Source organism: Trichechus manatus, unplaced genomic scaffold (assembly GCF_000243295.1).
Source record: "Trichechus manatus latirostris isolate Lorelei unplaced genomic scaffold, TriManLat1.0 scaffold00185, whole genome shotgun sequence".
NCBI lineage: Eukaryota > Metazoa > Chordata > Mammalia > Sirenia > Trichechidae > Trichechus > Trichechus manatus.
The window spans coordinates 4,589,779-4,610,432 of NW_004444121.1; the positions used below are offsets into that span (position 1 = coordinate 4,589,779).

Consider the following 20,654-nt stretch of genomic DNA (forward strand, 5'->3'; position numbering starts at 1 on the left):
CGCTCGTCGCAAGATGGCGGCGGCCATGCTAGGCCCCGGGGCTGTGTGTGCGCAGCGGGCGGCTGCGGCGGCGCGGCGCGGGTGGCTGGTGCGGCGACGGCGCTAGCCCGCTCCTCGTCCTCTGCTCTCGGTCGCTGCCTCTGCCTCTCCCTGCCTTGTCCGATATGGATCTGCCCGTGGGCCCCGGCGCGGCAGGGCCCAGCAACGTCCCGGCCTTCCTGACCAAGCTGTGGACCCTCGTGAGCGACCCGGACACCGACGCACTCATCTGCTGGAGCTCGGTGAGGGGGCCGCTGGCCTGTCGGAGGGTGGGGAGGGAGCCCGCCTGGACGGCGGGAGGGCGGGTCCTGCCCCGCCGTGTGAGGGAGGCGGCTCCGGAAGGAGCGAAGGCCGCCCACGAGTCCCGGTGGGAGCCCGCGAAGGCAGGGGCTGGATTCCCGCCTCTCATCCACCGTGGGCGGGGCGGGGAGCCACCCAGCCACCGCCGTGGGGGCGAGGAAGAGAGAGTTTTCAGGGCATACCTCTCCTCCCTCTTTCCCGAGGCCTGCAGCTCTCAAGTTTGCCCCGATAGGAAAGGGAATTCCAAGACTCAGTCCTCTCTGAAGCACATTTAGAGCTCTGGGGATAACCGCCCGGCTCTTCCCACACCCCGACTTGGTTTCAGGGATTTTTTCAGCAGGTTAAGTGGCAGCCTCAAGCAACGGCGCTGTCCTCAGCCTCTTCCTGTTCAGCTCGTGCCCAGCTGAAGGTTCCCTGGGATGGGAAGGATGGACCTTTTCATTCTTTGCGCCTTTGCCGACTGTTGGACAAACGCGGAAGTGTAGTGTCCTTAGAACAAGAGCCCAGTTTCACTCACAAACATTGTGCCAAAGTGGCGATTTTTATCTCCTCCAACATGTTACCAGGGTGGTGTTCTCAGAGGCAAATCAGGACTCGGCATATGAATCACAGGGCGCTGCTGTGGTGGAAAGGAGAGGGGAGGAGAACAGAAAGTAAAACGTCGTAACGTCAAACTGATCTCCTGTGCGTTTCCGGATACTGGAAATGGGGTTCCTTAGAGCAGTTTGGCTGGTTTTTCGTTCCTCGTAAGGTATCTCTATTAGTGTCTGTGTTCCGTTGCCCAGCAGCAGGGTTGTTTACGCGACCTGACCCCGCAGGACCGGACAGTTCCGGTTTGTAGAAGTGAATCCGTGATTATCTCTGGAATTGGCTGTGACAGTGCGTTTGGTGAGGGCCAGAGACCCAGGCCAGGGCTGGGACGTCACTGGTGGCGTGAACGAAGGCACTTTTGGAGACACCATGACAGGGCTGGGTGCCTCTGACCATGTTTAGACTTCCTGTGAGCTCACACATCAGAGTTTCTCAGACTCTGCAAGTACAGCCTTTTGTAGCCGAGTCGTTTGAGCCCAGTTGCCATGGAGTGATTCCAACTCCTGGTGACCCATGTGTGTCAGACTAGAACTGTGTTCCAGAGATTTTTTCAATGGCTGATTTTTCTGGAGTAGATTGCCAGGCCTTTCCTCTGAGGTGCCTCCTGGTGGACTCGAACCTCCGACCTTTCGCTTAGCAGCTGAATGTGTTAGCCGTTTGCACCACCTGAGGACTCCTCCTTGAGCCACTAGGAATGAAGAGAATTCTGGGCTGAAGCTCTGCCTTGTCTGAGGGTGTTTGGGGATAAAGAGAAGGGTAGAACACTCACCCTACACTCCCTCACGAAGCGCTCTTCTGAGCAACCTTTTTCTCAGCCCTCTGCCATCTCCTGCGTGGATATCCCCGCCCCGCCCTGGCACCACCATTTCTTTAATGTCAGGCGCAGGTCCCTGGAAAGGGCAATGGGCTTCCCTGCACGCTGTCTTCATGTTCCCACCATCCCTTCCTTCTAGACCTCGACCCTTCCTGGCCAAAGGAGATGACCCAGTGCTTCTTCCTCCTTGACACTCTCCTCCCACCTCTTACTTATTCCCCTTAGCTCCTAGGAAGGGGAGGGGCATCAGGGAGCCTCCCGGATCTTCTGAGCTTAGTCCTAGGGGATGACCTGTCCTGCCCTGCAATCGGCTTGCTGTTCCTGTGTAGAGCTCGTGAGGTGCCACCTCTCAGGCCTCTAGGCCAGTATGCTCTCTTCTAGGACCCTCTGCATGTTCTGGGAAAGACCTTTGGGTGGAGCGTCGTACCTGGCTGGGCCTGGGACCATCGTCAGCCAGGCACCAGTCCCAGCAGAGTCCATAGAGAGGCTCTGCTCTTGTATCACGGCCACCTGTGATCCCATGGATGGGGCGGGAGCCGACCAGGGAGCAGGCGTGCGGTTCTCCGTGGTCAGCACACAGGCTGAGTGTGCTGGGGTCGGTGCAGGACACCATGGGGTTGGTGCTGACAGTGAACCCAAAACACAGCCCTGGCATAGAGGGGGCTGCAGTCTACCTGGCCCGAGAGAGGAGGGGACACTTCCAGCCTGCGATCCCCTCCAAGGGCACCCACCAAACCCCTACAGCCCCTCTTTCAGCTCAGCCCCAACCCTGCAAATTCCAGAGCCCAGCCCTCACAGGCCTTAGGGAGGCTGATATTCGTGCCTGTGCTGGAAGTGTTCTCCTGTTCTGCCCAGAGGTTCTGGCAGACAGGTACAGTGCTCCCCTGTGTGACATGGGACAGGGACCAGAGGCCTAGTAACTGACTGACTCACAAGACCAACCTGCACTTGCTCGGCCCTCAGAGTGAGCACCTCCGTAAATGTTGTCCTCTGAGCTGAGCATGCCTGGGGGGACACAGGAGGATGGGGATGCTTCAGTCGCCAGGGCACGGGCCCATCCCAGCAGTGCCCATGGTGTCAGTCTTCAGAGGGGCTGGACCATCGTGTGCACTTGGTCCTGTGGCTAGGCGAGAGTCAGGCACCAGCCCAAGTGTTCCCTGTGAGGTCACACCACACACCAGGAGTTGGCGGGAGCCGGACCATGAGGTGCACGGGTGCACTCTCTCATCCCCCACCAGCACCCACCCAGTTTCAGGGCCAGGTCTGTTGGAGGGGGGCTCATTCAGCTCAGGCTCTCGAACCCCTGGCCTCAGACTGTTGCCAGGTCTCCCTGTCAGAGGCAGAGCACCCCTCCTCCCGCAGCTCTAGGTAGGTGTGGTGGCGTAAGCCCGCAGGCTCATTCTTAGACCCAGTGCCTGGGCAGGACCCGGCCTGCCCAGCCAGAGCATGTACAGAGGACAGCAGCTGTGGCCCCACCCGTGAGGGTTGGCCTTGATCTGAGGTGGTGAGGGAGCCTGGGTTGTTGTGGCCTGGGAAGGAGGTAGATGCCTGCTGCACACCAAGCCACCAGACAACCAGAGCCAATGTCTGTGTGTGGTCTTCACTCAGAGCCCAAGGCAGGCTGAGGGGTCCCTACTGGCCCCGGGAGTCCCTGGTACTAGGAGGGCAAGGGCAGGGGGCTCAGCTGGGCCCACAGCACCCACCCTGGCTGAGCAGACTGCACAGTGCCCAGCAGGTTTTCCCAGGGCTGGGCAAGCACTCACGTTGGTGATGCCAGGCCTGCTCTGGTGGCAAGGCGTCCTCAAGGTCTGGAGGGTCAGGGTGGAGGCAGCCCTGAAAGTGTTTTTGGAGCACAACGGAGGCTGCCTGGCACACAGGCCCTGCTGGCTGCAGGTCAAGGAAGAGTCACATGCCTGCATGTCTGGTAGACCTGAGACTGGGTGCGAAGCAGCCAGAGATGAGCACTGTGTGGGTCACGGTGCTTGTGCTGCAGAGAAACCAATGGCCGCTCTCTTCAGCATAACAAGAAATGTACTCATGACAGGGGCATGGAGTCTCTCTCTCAGATGCCACAGAGAGGGACAGAGGGGGACCCAGCCTTGCTCTGACCCAGCTCTGTGGCACCTGTCTGCCTTACCTGGAGCCACCAGGAGCCGGGAGAGAGGCAGGAACAGATTCTGCCCCAGAGCCTCAGGAACCAACACATCCAACACCCTGGTCTCGAACTCCCAGCCTCCAGACTAGGAGACAATAAATTTCTGTTGTTTGAAGCCCTTATGTTGTGGTACTTTGTTACGGCGGCCCTAGAACACTAATATATTGCTCAGTCACTTCTCGGTGGTCTTCCATATCACAGGTTTTCCTTCCTTGTGTCCAGCAGTAAGCTCAGAACCCCTCCACGAATTGCCTTGTTGGCTGCAGAGAAGAGGGGACTTTGAACCACTGAGGCAGTCAGATGAGACTTTGGGTTCTTGGATGGAGCGGCTTTCTTCAGCAGCAGACCCTCTGAGACTCACTGCCCTTTAGGGTAGGACTTTCATGACATGCTCAACTTGGACTTAACCCTTAAGGAACAGAGCTGTGGGACACCATGCAAGCATTGGAAAACAGGTTGGGCAGGGCTGAGGTAAATCACACAATTGCCCCGACTTTATACCTGGAGGCAGCTTTCAGCCTGCAATGCAGGGAGGGAGATTCTCAACCCCCCAGGGAAGCTGAGGCAGTGAGAATGTACAGGGCACGGGGTCAGAGGGGAGGGCTACGTCAAGAAAGAGCTCTAAGCAACAATAACCAAAAAAGGAGTGTACGGTCACATATATAGGTGTACAGGTATATATGGGTACGGGTGAGGACGTATGTGTGCGTAGATAGAAATATCTCTGTCTACACGTACCTCCAGATACGTGTGTGCACGCATAGACACAGAGGACACGGTTACAGACCCTTCTCAGACGTAACCAAACACCCCGCAGGAATGGTTTTCTGAGTTTGAAGGCTTAGGTCCTTAGTCTCGCGGAACAACTCAGTCAATTGGCGCCACAGAGTTCCCGTTCTGCATCCTAGCGAGGTGAGTGGCGTCTGGGGTCTTAAAAGCTCGCGAACGGCCATCTAAGATACAACTATTGGTCTCTACTCATCAGGAGCAAAAGAGAAAGAAGGAAACCAAAGTCTCAGAGAAGAAACTAGTTTGCAGGGCTAATAGCCTATACAAGCCACAGGCTCATCTACCCTGAGACCAGAAGAACTAGATGGTTCCCAGCTACCACTACCGACCGTTTTGATCAGGGCCACAATAGATGGACCCGGACACAGTGGGAGAAAAACACGGAAGAGAACTCAGATTCTTAAAAAGTCCAGACTTACTGGGCCAGTTGAGACTGGAGGACTCCCTGAGACTATTGCCCTGAGATGCTCTTTAAACTTTGAATCAAAACTATCCCCTAAAGTCACCTTTTAGTGAAATAACAGATCAGCACACTGTTATTTAGGATATATAAAATAAAAGATACTACCCATGAGTACAGGGCTCCATTAAAAAACCATCTCTGTGAGACCAAAAGGTCATCAGTTACTCTAAAGCAAAGACGAGAAGACAAGGGGGCGGGGAAGCTAGAGTACTGGAAACAACAACCAGAACCCAAGTAATGAGAATGTTAATTCTCATTAACATTGTGGAAAATGTGAGTAATGTCGCTGAACACATTGTACAGAAATTGTCAAGTGGGAACCTAATTTGCTGTGTAAATTTTCACCAAAGACACAATAAAATATTATTTTAAAAAGAGCTACAGAAGTCCACTTTTGGGTGCCCTTTGAGTCTTTGTCTGAATACTGGTTGGCTCGTGTAGGGTGAGACTTCATGAAGCCAGGCCAGGAGCAGCTTCCGGGGAGAGAACAACTGCTGGGGACTACAAGGGGTGCGAGGACCACAGCTTACCCAGGGCTATGAGCACTCGAGTCCCCACCACCCAGGTGGGGGGAGCCCCTCTGATTGCACAGAGCATTCAACAGAGACCTCCAGAGCCACTGCTGGAAGTGGGGCTGAACCCACCCAGAGCGGGGGTTACCCTCGCAGCCTGGAAACAAGCTCCAAACAAGCCTTGAAAGGACCAAACCGTCCACACACAACTTAATTGTCTACCAGAGCAAAGCCTAACACTTTTTAAAGCAAAATAGCAAAACTCAGACACACAGCATAAAATTCTTGGACCCTGTGCAGGATTCAGTCAGAACCTGGTAGGTGTGCTGGTAAACGACAGCGTGACCTGAAACAAGGGGAGAGTCCGTAGTGACAGACCCAGACGTGGTGGGATTAGCGTTATAAGTACGCTCTGTACGCTCAAGGATGTAACAGAAAACATCAAGACAGAGAACTGAAGGGTGTAAAAGAAGCAAATTGAGCAAAATGTCTCTGGAACAAATCTCCCAAGCAGAAGAATTCCAAATAATTTGTGTTGAAACTCCCCCTTCAGGAGTCTCATAACTCCTACTCTATAAGTGTGACTTCTTTCCCAAGAGGACAGTATCAAAAGGAGGGGAAAGAGTAACCTTACAGCAGAGAAACCTGACAAGCACAGCCTCAGCCAGGTGATGGTTATCAACAGCAGCAGTGACAAATCATATCAGTAGTGTGTACCCTTGGTATGGTATGATGGCAGTAGCACTATACCTCTATGGCCTTCCTTTCAGAAAACTTACATAACTCTTCTGATATGAGAAAAACATCAGACAAATCCAAATTGAGAAACATTCTACAAAATACGTGACTAGCAGCCCTCAGAACTGCCAAGGTCATCAAAAACAAAATCCGAGAGACTGTTACAGCCAGGAGGAGCCTAAGGAGGCATCCTGGAACAGAAAAGGGACATTAGGGGAAAACTAAGGAAATTTGAGTAGATTGTGGGTATTAGTTAATAAGAATGTATCAGTATTAGTTCAGTGATTGTGACAGGTGTAGTGTGCTAATGTAAGACGTTAGTAATTGGGAAACTCTCTGCACTGTCTTCTCAACTTTTCTGGAAATCTACAACTATTATAAGATGAAAATAGATTCAACGGAATCCCAATCAAACTTCCAGCAGCCTTTTTTGTAAATATCGATAAGCTGATCCTACCATTAATAAGAAACAAAGGACAGAGAATAGCCAAAACAGTCTTTTTAAAGGATGACAAATTTGGAAGACTCACGCTATCTGACTTTAAGACTTCTGTAAAGCTACAGTGATCTAGACTGAGCGATACTGACACAAGTATAAACGTGTAAATTGATGGAACAGAATAGAGTCCAGAAATAGACCCACATAGCTAAGGCGAGTGGATTTTTTACAAAAGTGCTGAAATGATTCAATGGACAAAGACTCATCTTTTCAACAAATGATGCTAGGATAATTGGACATCCACATGTAAAGAGGTGAACCTCGTCCTTCACTTCACACCATGTACAAAAATTAACTCATAATAAGTCATAGGCATAAATAGGAGAGCTAAAACTATAAACTTAGTAGAAGAAAAAGAAAAGCTTTGTAATCTTGAAGTAGGCACAAAAATCACAAAGCATAGAAGAAAAAAATGATAAAGTGGACTTTGTCAAAATTAAAAACATCTCTTCAAAATACACTGTTAAGAAAACAAAAAGCAAGCCACAAAGTGGATGAAGATATTTGCAAAGCATGTATCTGATAAAAGGACTTGAACCAAGGTATATAAAAAAGTCTTGTAACTCAGTAAGACAAGTAACCCGTTTTTTTAAAAAAAAAAGATTTGAACAGGTACCTAACCAAAAGAAAATGTAAGAATAGCAAATAAACAATGAAAAGACTCTCAGCATCATTAGTCATCAGAGAATGCAAATTAAAACCACAGTGACGTACCACTACACACCTACTACAGTGGCTATACTTAAAGACTGACAGTGCAAGGTGCTGATGAGGATGTGGAGCCACTGGAACTTTCATGTTGCTGAGAATGCAACATGGTACATCCACTATGGAAAACAGTTTGGTGGTTTCTTGTAAAGTTAAACATACATTCACCCCATGGCCCAGCAGCTCTCGTGCTAGGTTTTTCCAAAGATGAATGAAAACGTACATCACATGAAGACCTGCACAAACCGCTGACACATGTAACAATATGGATGAATCTCAACGGGGGTAGGTAATACACACCACCTCCATCCAAGGTTTAGGGGAGGGTTGAGCCCCAGAAGGAGCCATCTTTTCCTTACCTCGTTTTGTTCCATCTGAGAGGATCTCCATCCAAAAAAGAAATCTCCAGACTCAGGTGGCTTCACTGGTGAGTGCTATCAAACATTTGAAGAGGAAGTAACACCAGCTTTCTGATACGAGCCCTAGGCAAAAACAGTCCAGGGTGGGGGCAGAAGCAGAATTAATGCCATAGATGGAGTCGAGCTTTCAGGTCCTTCACTGGCTGATGCGGCACAACTTAAAATGAGAAGCAAACAGCTACAAACGTCCATCAGTCATCGGAACGAGGAGTGTACAAAGTATGAATCAAGGGGAGTTGGGAGTCGTCAAAAATGAAATGAACTGCATTAAGATCAATATGCTAGGCATTTGTGAGTTGAAATGGACTGGTATTGGCCATTTTGAATAAGACAGTCATATGGCCTCCTATGCCAGGAATGACAAATTAAAGCTAAATGACGTCACATTCATCATCAAAAAACATTTCAAGATCTATCCTGAATTACAACGCTGTCAGTGATAGGGTAATATCCGTACACCTACAAGGAAGACAAGTTAATACACCTGTTATTCAAATGTACACACCAACCACTAATGCCAAAGATGAAGAAATTGAAGATTTTTACCAACTTCTCCCGTCTGAAATTGATCAAACATACAGTCAAAATGCATGGGTAATTACTGGTGATTTGAGTGAGAAAGTTGGAGCCAAAGAAAACGGATCGGTAGTTGGGAAAATGGCATTGGTGATAGAAATGACGCCAGAGATCGCATGACAGAATTTTGCAAAACCAACAACTTCTTCATTGCAACTACCTTTTTTCAACAACATAAATGGCAATTATACACGTGGACCTTGCCAGATGGAATACACAGGAATCAAATTGTCTACATCTGTGGAAAGAGATGATGGAGAAGCTCAATATCATCAGTCAGAACAAGGCCAGGGGCCAGCTACGGAACAGACCATCAAATTGCTCATATGCAACTTCGAGTTGACGCATTGAGCATTAATTACGGAAGACCAGACAAGTTGTGGGAAGACATTAAGGACATCATACATGAAGAAAGCAAAAGTTCATTAAAAAGACAGGAAACAAAGAAAAGACCAAAACGGATGTCAGAAGAGACTCTGAAACTTCCTCTTGAATGTAGAGTAACTAAAGCGAAAGGAAGAAATAGTGAAGTGAAAGAGCTAAACAAAAGATTTCAAAAGGAGGCTCAAGAAGACAAAGTAAAGTATTATAACAACATGCGCAAAGAGCTGGAGATAAAAAACCAAAAGGGAAGAACACGCTCGGCATTTCTCAAGCTGAAAGAACTGAAGAAAAATATTCAAGCCTCGAGCTGCAATATTGAAGGACTCTATGGGCAAAAAATTGAGTGACACAGGATGCATCAAAAGAAGGTGGAATGGATACACACAGTCACGGCACCAAAAAGGACTGGTCAATGTTCAGCCATTTCAAGAGGTAACATATGATCAAGAGCTGCTGGTACTGAAGGACAAGTCCAAGCTGCGCTGAAGGCACTGGTGAAAAACAAGGCTTGAGGAATTGACAGAATACCAGTTGAAATGTTTCAGCAAACGGATGCAACGCTGAAGCACCCACTCGTTTATGCCAAGAGATTTGGAAAACAGCTGTCTGGCCAACTGACTGGAAGACATCCATATTCGTGCCCATTCCAAAGAAAAGTGATCCAACGAAATGCAGAAATTATCCAGCAATATCATTGACATCACACGCAAGTAAACTTACGCTGAAGATAATTAAAAAATGGTTGTAGCAGTGCATCGGCAGGGAACTGCCGGAAATTCAGGCCAGATTTGGAAGAGGGTGTGGAACAAGCAACGTCATTGCTGATGTCAAATGGAACTTGGCTGAAAGCAGAGAATACCAGAAAGATGTTTATCTGTGTTTTATTGACTATGCAAAGGCATTCGACAGTGCGGATCGTAACAAATTATGGATAACATTGCAAAGAATGGGAATTCCAGAACATTTAATTGTGCGCATGTGGAAGCTGTACATAGACCAAGAGGCAGTCATTCTAACAGGACAAGGGGATACTGTGTGGTTTAAAATCAAGAAAGGTGTGTGTCAGGGTTGTATCCTTTCACCATGCTTATTCAGTCTGTATGCTGAGCAGATAATCTGAGAAGCTGGACTGTATGAAGAAGAACGCAGCATCAGGATTAGAGGAAGACTTATTAACAACCTGCGATATGCTGATGACACAACCTTGCTTGCTGAAAGTGAAGAGGACTTAAAGCACTTACTGATGAAGATCAAAGACCACAGCCCCCAGTATGGATTACACCTCAACATAAAGAAAACAAAAATCCTCACAACTGGACCAATAAGCAACATCATGATAAACGGAGAAAAGATTGAAGTTGTCAAGGATTTCGTTTTACTTGAATCCACAATCAACACCCATGGAAGGAACAGTCAAGAAATCAAACGATGTATTGCATTGGGCAGATCTGCTGCAAGACTTCTTTAAAGTGTTAAAAAGCAGAACTCAAGAAAAAGTTTAAACACAGAAGACAGCATTCTTTGATGGTTACGAGGGTGGGGAGGGAGGGTGAGGGTTATTCATTAACTAGATAGTAGACAAGTATTTTCTTAGGTGAAGGGAAGGACAGCACACAGTACAGGGGAAGTCAGCACAACTGGACTAAACCAAAGCTAAGAAGTTTCCCGAATACAGTCCAACACTTTGAGGGACAGAGTAGCAGGGGATCTGGGGACCATGCTTTCAGGGGACATCTACGTCAACTGGCATAACAAAGCTTATTAAGAAAATGTCCTGCATCCTACTTTGGTGAGTGGCATCTGGGGTCTTAAAAGCTTGCAAGCAGCCATCTAAGATGCATCAATTGGCCCCAACCATGTGGGGTAAAGGAGAATGAAGAACACCAAAGACACAAGGAAAGTGTTAGCCCAAGAGACGGAAAGGGCCACATAAACCAGAGACTTCATCAGCCTGAGACCAGAAGAAGTAGATGGTGCCCGGCTACCACCAATGACCGCCCTGACAGGGAACACAACAGAGAGTCCTGGATGGAGCAGGAGAAAGGTGGGATGCAGAACTCAAATTCTAGTAAGAAGACCACACTTAATGGTCTGACTGAGACTGGAGGAACCCCGGAAAGCATGGCCCCCGGATTCTCTATCAGCTCAGAACTAAAATAATTTCCGAGGCCAACTCTTCAGACAGGGATTGGACTGGACATTGGGACATAAAGTGATACTTGTGAGGAGTGTGCCTCTTAGGTCAGGTAGATACAAGAGACTAAATGGGCAGCTTCTGTCCGGAGGTGAGATAGGAAGGCAGAGAGGGTTAGGAGCTGGTTGAATGGACATGGGGAATCGGGTGGAAAGGAGGAGCGTGCTGTCACAGTAAGGGGAGAGCAATTAGGGTCACGTAACAATGTATGTATAAATTTTTGTATGGGGGACTAACTTGAAATGTAAACTTCAGTCAAACTACAACAATAAAAAAATATGAAAAAAATCTGTTAGAAAGCAAAGATATCACCTTGAGGACTAAAGTGTGCCTGATTCAAGCCATGGTATTTTCTATCACCTCATATGCATGTGAAAGCTGGACAATGAATAAGGAAGACTGAAGAAAAACTGATGCCTTTGAATTATGATGTTGGTGAAGAATATTGAATATATGGACTGCCAGAAAAACAAACGTGTCTTGGAAGAAATACAGCCAGAGTGTTCCTTAGAAGCAAGGATAGTGAGACTTCATCTCACTTACTTGGACATGTTATCAGGAAGGACCAGTTCCTGGAGAAAGACATCATGCTTGGTAGAGGGTCAGCGAAAAAGAAGAAGACACTCAACGAGATGGATTGACACAGTGCCTGCAATAATGGGCTGAAACATAGCAAAGATTGTGAGGATGGCGCAGGACCAGACAGCATTTCATTCTGTTGTACATTGGGTTGCTCTGAGTTGGGACAGACTCCACAGCACCTAACAACAACAGTAACGTATATAATGCTAATGGACATGTGCAGAACCTGTATGCCAAAAGTTAAAAGATTAGAAATCAAGAACAACCTAAGTAAACGGAGAGGTATACTGTACTTGTCGATGGGAAAACTCATCATAGTAAAGATGTCAGTTCTCCGTGCAGGCTTGGTTTCTCTCACCTCCTGCCTGCTTCCTATCACGGACTCTGCCCCTGAGAACTTTGCCTGATAGGGAGTTTCTGGGCATTAGAAGGGCATTACATTTGGGGAGGATGAAGGCTTAAGTCCAAGATGAATCAACTGTCAGGCCAGAGAAATTGGTGGAGCCCAGGTAGTTGTTCCTTCACCTTACGGGAGGTTGTGGCTTTGGCAGGCAGCCGCCGTAATGGCTGTACCTGGGACTAGATCTACCTTTGAAATCTAAGCAACATAATTTTTTTTTTTTTTGCCTTTTACAAGTAATTTTTCTTTTTGCTTTAAAACAACCTCATATAGAGAAAAAAATTGCAAGTGCAGAAAAAGATTTTTTACCTGAACCATTTGAGAGTAAGTTACTGATATGATGCCCCACCACTCTAGAATTCTTTAGTGCAAATTTCTTACACACAAGCTCTCATCACAGACATAGACACAGGACATTAACTTTAATACATTCCGGATCTAACACTCAGACCTCATTCACGTTTCTCCAGGTGCCCAATGATTGCTTTGACTGCAGAGTATCCAGTTTGGAATCCCATGCTGCATTTACTTATGTCTTCAGTCTCTTTCCATTTGTAGTGCTTCCTCGTTTTTCTCTTGGCTTTTATGACCTTGACACTTTGAAAGGTGGCTGGTCAGTTATTTTGTGGAATGTCCCTCAGTTTGATTTGTCCGGTGTTCCCCACAATTGTTGTTAGGTGCTATCGAGTCACCCCTCGACTCATGGCAACCCCATGCATAGCAGGACAAAACGTGGCCTTCTGACTGCTGTGTTATCTGCTTTGAAATAGACAGTTAATCTTAGTGATCCCTTGTACAAAGCGGGTTGATTTTGTCTTGGTACTTTTAAGGTTCTCTATCTTTGGCATTTGATAGTCTGATAATGGTTGTCTATGTGTGGATCTCTTTGAGTTTATCCTACTTAGAGCTTTTTGAGCTTCCGGTATATATAATGTTTTTCTTCAAATTTGGGGAGTTTTCAGCCATTATTTTTTCAAATACCTTCTCTGCCCCTTTCCCTCCTTTCCTTCTGGGACTCCCGTTATGCAGATGTTGGTACGCTTGATGGTGTCCTACAAGTTTCTTGAGCTCTGTTTATTTTTCTTTATTCTTTTTTCTTTCTGTTCCTCAGACTGGATAATCTCATTTGACCTGTCTTCAAGGTTGCTGATTTCTTCTGCCAGCTCAAATCTGCTCTTGAACCCTCTAGTAAATTTTTTCATTTCTGTTATTGTACTTTTCAACTCCAGGATTTCTGTTCGGTTCTTTTTTATAACCTCTGCCTCTTTATTATCTCTATTTGGTGAAACACTGTCCTCATATTTTCCGTTAGTTCTTTGGTTTCCTTTAATTCTTTGAACATATTTTAAGTGGCTGGTTTTAAAGTCTTTGTCTAGTAAGTGCAACATCTGGACTTTCTCAGGGACAATTTATATTTTTTTTTTTTTTCCACTGTATGGCCCGTACTTTCTTGTTTTATTGTTGTTGGTTGTTTTTTGGCATGTCTTGTAATTTTTGTCAGAAGCTGAACATTTTAAACAACATAATGTGGCAACTCTGGAAATCAGATTCTCCTGACTCCCCAGGGATTGTAGTTACTTGTTTGTTTATTTAGTGACTTTCCTGAACTAATTTTGTAGAGTCTGGATTTTTTGTCGTGTGTGGCCACTGAAGTCTCTGCTTGGTTAGTTTAGTAGTCAGTTAATGATTGGACAGGGATTTCCTTAAACACCTGGAAGCAATATGTCTCCCAGGGGATCTGTGTTAGGGTGCTCCTTCAACACTCAGCCAGGCGTCTAACTTACTTTAGCTTTCCCTTCCTTCTGCACAGAACCTCAGTGTCAGCCTGAAGTGAGAGCTTAAGACCCTCTGGGACCTCTCCTGAGCATACCAGCAGCCCTTTTCATGTATGTGGCCTTCTAGAGTCCCAGTTAACCTATTGTTTACCCTGTTATCCACTGCCTACCGCAGCCACAAAGTTTAAAAAGTGCTGGTTAATGTTTACAACAAACACCCCCAGGGAAAACACTTTTTGCAGTGGGAAAACTCCAGGTCTAGTCCAGTAAAGACAGCCTTATGGGTGGGTCTTCCAAAGAACCACCAGGCGGGTCAGGTGACTGCCATTCTCTGAGAATGGGCTTTGAAGGAGCTCCAGCCCCCAGCTTTCCCCTTCAGTGGCTGCCAGACTACTGGCTTTCTCTGTGATGGCCAGCTGTTGGCAACTGCCATATTTTATGGAAATAATGTGCGTATTAAACCAGAACTGGTTTACTTAATTTCATCGTTTCCGTGCGTCGTATGTGTGGGCACATTATTTGCAGGGAAAATGGTACAGAGCTGGAGAGAGGGGGCTGGGAATGGGACAAGTTAACACGCCACAAGGCTCACTGTTCTTACTGAGATTCAGCCATTTTTCTTGAATAAATGCTTCTTGGATTGCTGTAAGCCTTTGGTTAATTTCCAGCGTTCTGAAAAATCTGACTCTGACATACTTGCCAGTTTTCTCATTGCTTTCCTAGAGGAGGGGATTTTCAGAGGTCTTTCTTCCACCGTTCTCACCGACCTCCCGCGTTTCCCTTGTATTGATCTTTATGTTTCTGCACATTGAGAAACAACCCTCTGGTTCTGGTCTACACCACAGGGGCTGTCCTAGTTCCTGGCCTTCCCTTATCTGCGACTCTCCTCTGGCAGTAAGAAACCCGCTCCCCTTGTCCTCAAATCACCCTGAGGGTAGCCAGTGTGCTCTCCACCCTGCCCTGTGCGGATAGGCTCCCTGCTCTCTGGTCCGCCCTGCCCACGGTGTGAGTTCTGGACCACCTGGTTGCACCAGCACAGACACCGACCTGTCGGCCCCACTCGTGACTTCTGGACTGAGTTCAGGAGAGAAAGGGAAGAAGAAGGGGGTATCTGCAATCTTTTGACAGTCTTTCCTGCCTCACTTGCCAAATAAATGACGAAATTGCATTTCTGAACACAGCTGGGTGTTTTCCACCACAGTAACTGAAGTTGAGTCCCCATTTCCTTGGTTGCCTCAGTTTGGGGTCTTAGCTGTTCTTAGGGCAAACATGCTGATTAAAGCCAAAAACAGACCCCAAAGGGGGGGCGCAGAGCACGCAGCTGGTGTTTGATGAATTTAAACTTGGCATCTGGGGACCTCCAGAGCTCTGGGGGAGCCCCCACCCCGAATCAGGAAAGGGCCCTGGACAGAGGGCCCCGTGCTGTGCAGGCCTGCGTCTCCAGCCGCCTGCCGCCACCACCCAGGACTCAACCTCAGCAAGACGCAGGCAAGGCCACAGGGCAGAGATGCGGCGTGTCTGGCTGGGGCTCTGGGGGTGCACGCTGTCCTCCTCCAGCCGCGCGCAGCACAAGGCACGCAGGCAGTGACCCCACCCTGTCTCCTGACAGAGCGGGAACAGCTTCCACGTGTTTGACCAGGGCCAGTTTGCCAAGGAGGTGCTGCCCAAGTACTTCAAGCACAACAACATGGCCAGCTTCGTGCGGCAGCTCAACATGTGTGAGTACCCCGCTCCCCGCTCCAGGCCGCCCGGGACCGAGCTCTGCTGGGCAGGGGCAGGGCTTCTCCTTCCCAGAGGGTTCTGCCCAGCCAGGGCCAGGGTGTGTCCCCCCACCCCCACCCCATCATTGCTAGCACCTCCCCACCCCTCCACCTCCTGCACTGCCATCACTGTCACCTTCCCCTTGATAATCTGGAGCCACTGGGGGACCCACCATCTGCCCTGACAAATGTCTGTCCAGTGCCTAAAAAGACGAGATAGGAGCAAGGAGGCTGCTCATTTGCCGAAACACTCTGCTTGTACCCACCCTTCCACAGCTGTTCCGGCCTCAGGAGGTCCCTGAGGTCTGGGAGGAGGGTCTGTAGGTGGGGTCTACACTTCTGCAGACCAGGCTTCCACAGCCAGCCGTTCCCTGTCGGGGGCCGCCTGGGCACTGCTGGGGACCGAGCAGCACCTGGCCTTCGCTTACTCCATGCCAGTAGCAGCCCTGCCCGTGGCTGTGACGACCAGAGCTGTGTGCAGACATTCCTCCGAGCCTTGTCTGCCCTGGGCGTCCCTGGGGTGGGACGACGCTGGCCTGTGGCCTCTCTGGCAGCCCGTGGGGTCAGGGTTGTGACGCGTTTCTTAGGTGAAGACCGTGAGGCTCAGAGAAGGCAAATGGCCCAAGACCACCCAGCGTTGAGGTGGCGGGGCAGGCCTGCACGGAACACTAGGAGGCGCGTGGCTCAGAACTCGGGTGGCGGAGAGATGAGATGAGGAGGGTGGGGTGCGACGGGTGAGAGGGCCGCCAGCGCTGCCGACGGGTGTGGGGTCCACACCCCCACGCGGCCTCGCAGCCCTGGGCTGTCCAGCTCCAGCCCTACCCCACCCTAAGGAGTAGGGGCTCCAACTGTCCAGGCACCCCATGGAGGGAAGACTTGGGGGTGCACCCACAGTGCAGAGCAGCCCAGCCCTCATCAGGCCACTCCTTCATCCTGTCCCTGGGGCCCCACCCCCCACAGTTCTGGGGGTGACGGAGGGCGGCGGGGCCGTCCACACGGCCAACGGGGAGGCGGAGCCGGCAGCCGCGGGCCCTCAGTCAGTGCGGCCCCGGCCTTAGGTAGCGCTGCCCTCTGTCGTATGCAGACGGCTTCCGGAAAGTGGTCCACATCGAGCAAGGTGGCCTGGTCAAGCCCGAGAAGGACGATACCGAGTTCCAGCACCCCTGCTTCCTGCGCGGCCAGGAGCAGCTCCTGGAGAACATCAAGAGGAAAGTGACCAGTGTGAGTGGTGGTCTCCTAGCAGCTTCCTCTCCCGCTGCCTCCCCAGGCCCGCCTGCAGCCCTCGGGGCAGGAGGGGGCTCACGGGAGCGGTATCCACGCTGCGGCCTTCTGTGTGGGCTGACCCGGGGCATGAGGAGGCTGCTGGCCCAGGTCAGCCCCTGCTTGTGCATCACAGACCCCCGTGGTCGAGCCCGTGGTCACCCCTCCCCACCCCCCTTCATTGCCCTTGGACCGGTGTCAGGCAGCAGCAGCAGCTGGGACCCACCCTCTTTGGGCGTCCCTGGGCAGGGGGGTGGCCTGGGGGACTGCCACCCCGACTGGACAGGGAGCCAGGGCATCCCCACTGCTCCCCTCCACCACGCAGCAGGGCACAGCTCCATCCCAGGGCCCCGTGTGTGGGCCGCCCTGGTGACCCTGGCCCCTCTCCCCTCGGGACCCAGGTGTCCACCCTCAAGAGCGAAGACATAAAGATTCGCCAGGACAGTGTCACCAAGCTGCTGACGGACGTGCAGCTGATGAAGGGGAAGCAGGAGAGCATGGATTCCAAGCTGTTGGCCATGAAGCAGTAGGTCCCTCAGCGGGACGGGGTGCAGGCACCCCGCTCAGTGCACGTGGAGCTGGAGGGCAGGGATAGAGCTCAGAGATCTGCCACTGCAACCCTGTTTCCAGAAGGCCCCACGCAGTCTCAGCCGGGATACCCAGCAAGGCCTACCCTGGGTCTCTCCTCTACCCGGCCCCTTCCCCTGGGAGCCCCCAAGCAAGGTGCCCACCCCAGCCAACCTCCCAGCTGGTCCGTCGTGGCTCCTCGCCTTGGAAGTGTGGCACAGCCAGCAAGCCCCCACCCGGCCCCATCAGGTGGCTGTCCTCGTGGCGGGCGGGACAGACTAGCAGGCCTCCACCTGGCCCCATCAGGTGGCCATCCTCATGGCGGGGGGACAGGCCGACGGCACAGGGCCCCTGAAACCCGTCCCTCTCAGCCTGCCTGGGGGCTGTGGCTTGGGTCAGACGTGGCCAGCTGACCCTGGGTCCTTGCAGCGAGAACGAGGCCCTGTGGAGGGAGGTGGCCAGCCTGCGGCAGAAGCACGCCCAGCAGCAGAAAGTCGTCAACAAGGTGCGGGCCGGCCGCGGGGTGGGCTGCGGTAGGGCAGGCGGGCCGGGCGGCCAGGTGACGGGTGCTCTCTGCCCACAGCTCATCCAGTTCCTGATCTCCCTGGTGCAGTCAAACCGGATCCTGGGGGTGAAGAGAAAGATGTGAGGCGCGGGGACGCCTGCCCTCGGACGGGCCCCGCGGCACTGGCCCTCGCTAACCTGCCCCTCCCCTGCAGCCCCCTGATGCTGAGCGACAGCGGCTCGGCGCACCCCATGCCCAAGTATGGCCGGCAGTACTCCTTGGAGCACGTGCACGGCGCAGCCCCATTCGCGGTGAGCGCTGGGCCTCACCAGCTGGGCAGGCAGGGCAGGCTCTGGGCGAGCAGGGTGGGCGCTGGGCGACCAGGGTGGGCGCTGGGCCCCACGGGCTGGGCAGGCAGGGCAGGCACTGGGCGACCAGGGTGGGCGCTGGGCCACACGGGCTGGGTGACCAGGGTGGGCGCTGGGCCACACGGGCTGGGTGGGCGCTAAGCGAGCATTGTGGGCACTGGGCGACCAGGGTGGGCGCTGGGCCACACGGGCTGGGTGGGCGCTAAGCGAGCATTGCGGGCACTGGGCGAGCAGGGTGGGCACTGGGCCCCACCGGCTGGGTGAGCGCAGGGCAGGCGGGGTGGGTGCTGGGCCTCACCAGCTGGGTGGGCGGTGGGATGGGCGTGGGGCGGGTGGGATAGGTGCGGGGCCTCACCAGCTGGGTGGGCGGAGCTGCCCCTCGCGTGCATGCCGCCAGCCTGCTTCCCTTGCAGGCCTCATCCCCCACCTACAGCGGCTCCAGCCTCTTCTCCCCAGACGCCATGGCCAGCTCTGGCCCCATCATCTCTGACATCACGGAGTTGGCTCCAGCCAGCCCCTCGGCCTCCCCAGGCGGAAGCATCGATGAGAGGTGGGAGCCGTCACCCTCCCCAGCCCCCACCCCCGTCCCCGCCTGAGGCAGAGGTGGGGGTGGGGTAGGGCCAGGGCCGGGAAGACTTGCTGAGGTCCCGCCCCCACCCTGAGCATCCATGCATGCCCGTCCAGGCCCCTATCGAGCAGCCCCCGGGTACGCGTCAAGGAGGAGCCGCCCAGCCCCCCTCAGAGCCCCCAGGTGGAGGAGGTGAGCCCTGGGCAGCCTTCCTCTGAGGTGGAGACCCCCCTGTCCCCGACCGCCCTCATCGACTCCATCTTGCGGGAGAGCGAGCCCGCCACCGCCCCCTCGGCCACCCAGGCTGCACAAGACGGGGACCGAAACCCCACACCCCTACCCGCCTCCACCCCGGAGAAGTGCCTCAGCGTGGCCTGCCTGGACAAGTGAGTGGCTCCCTACCCCTGTCACTCAGCCCCTGGGAGCAGGGGGAGGTGGCTCCAGCAGGATGTCCAGAGCCTGGACACCTGCCCAGCCTCAGGTCACCCCCAGGGCCTGTGGGTGCAGGGCTGCTGGGTGGTGAGTGGGGCCTTGCTGGCCTCCGAGCTTGTGGCTGAGGAGGGTGCGGACACTAACCAGATCAGCCACAGCCCCCATTGTGCAGGAGCCGGGGTGTGTGGCAGTCCACCCCGCCACAGGCCCTCCCTCGGGTCCTCGCCTTTGTGTGCTGCCCAGCCCCGGCCTTAGACCGGGCAGGAAATGGTGAGCGGGCCGGCCTTGCCTCGGCTGCCCCGGGCTGGGTGAGCGAGGGTGGGGTGGAGCTGCCCGGCCCCCTGCAATCAGGGGTTCTTGTCTTTGTATCTTGCAGTTGGGCTCGCGCTCCACAGATGTCTGGGGTCGCCCGCCTCTTCCCCTGCCCCTCCTCTTCCTCTCTGCATGGCCGAGTCCAGCCAGGGTTAGCGCTGCCCCACCCGGGAGGGAGGAGGGCTCACCAGAGCTCCGGTCCTCCCTCGCCAGAGCCCGGCCTGTGCTTGGGTACTCAGCCCTGCCCGGTGGCGGGCGGGCGGGCATCCCGGGCCCTCTGTCAAGGGAGTGGCCTCGGGTCTGTGTCTGCACTGACTCCTGGGCAAAAGCCAGTGACCTAAGTTGGTGCTGTGCCAGGGATGGGCCCTCCCACCTGACGCCCTTGGTCGGCACCCAGGCAGCTGTGCTGGGGGCGGTGCCCCTGCTCTGTGGGGCTGGGGCTATCACAGGGCCCAGGTGGGCCAGGCAGCCCAGAGAGATGGGTCGGCCACAGCCCCGTACCTGACACAGCTCTTCATCGTCCTCCGTCCTTACTTTGTCCCAAGTGCAAAGGCGAGGAGGCCTTGTCCAGCCTGTCCCAGGAGCAAAACCACCCAGGGGCCTGCAGGCCTCACGGTGACAAGCAGGCCCACCACACACTGCCCACAGTCCTGCCTGGCCCACACCAGTGCAGGGGCTCCTGGTGAGCCCACTGCCTGCCAGGGACTCCATCCGCCTGAGCCGGCAGGCTGCTGTGGCGAGGGGGGCTGTGCTCTGAGGGCTGTCTGGGGTGCCTGGGCCATGCTTCACCCACCTCCTGCTCACCTGGGCCAGGAACGAGCTCAGTGACCACCTGGATGCCATGGACTCCAACCTGGACAACCTACAGACCGTGCTGACCAGTCACGGCTTCAGTGTGGACACCAGCGCCCTGATGGACGTGAGTGCCCCGCCCCGCCCCGCCC

At 52.8% G+C, this 20,654-nt stretch overlaps 2 protein-coding genes across 2 annotated transcripts in view; one reads left to right on the top strand and one right to left on the bottom strand.

Annotated features, from left to right (window-relative positions):
* BOP1 (BOP1 ribosomal biogenesis factor) overlaps positions 1-27 on the bottom strand; it is a 22,609-nt gene extending 22,582 nt beyond the window's left edge. The window contains exon 1 of the mRNA XM_023741618.1: positions 4-27. Within this exon, the coding sequence (XP_023597386.1) occupies positions 4-27 (24 nt within the window). The remainder of the gene's footprint in view (positions 1-3) is intronic.
* Positions 1-20,654, top strand: part of HSF1 (heat shock transcription factor 1) — a 21,352-nt gene continuing 698 nt past the window's right edge. The window contains exons 1-10 of the mRNA XM_004387397.2: positions 1-281; positions 15,548-15,656; positions 16,783-16,919; positions 17,360-17,484; positions 17,955-18,030; positions 18,109-18,170; positions 18,245-18,341; positions 18,812-18,948; positions 19,083-19,352; positions 20,524-20,629. Of these exons, the coding sequence (XP_004387454.1) occupies positions 165-281; positions 15,548-15,656; positions 16,783-16,919; positions 17,360-17,484; positions 17,955-18,030; positions 18,109-18,170; positions 18,245-18,341; positions 18,812-18,948; positions 19,083-19,352; positions 20,524-20,629 (1,236 nt within the window). The 5' untranslated portion in view covers positions 1-164. The remainder of the gene's footprint in view (positions 282-15,547; positions 15,657-16,782; positions 16,920-17,359; positions 17,485-17,954; positions 18,031-18,108; positions 18,171-18,244; positions 18,342-18,811; positions 18,949-19,082; positions 19,353-20,523; positions 20,630-20,654) is intronic.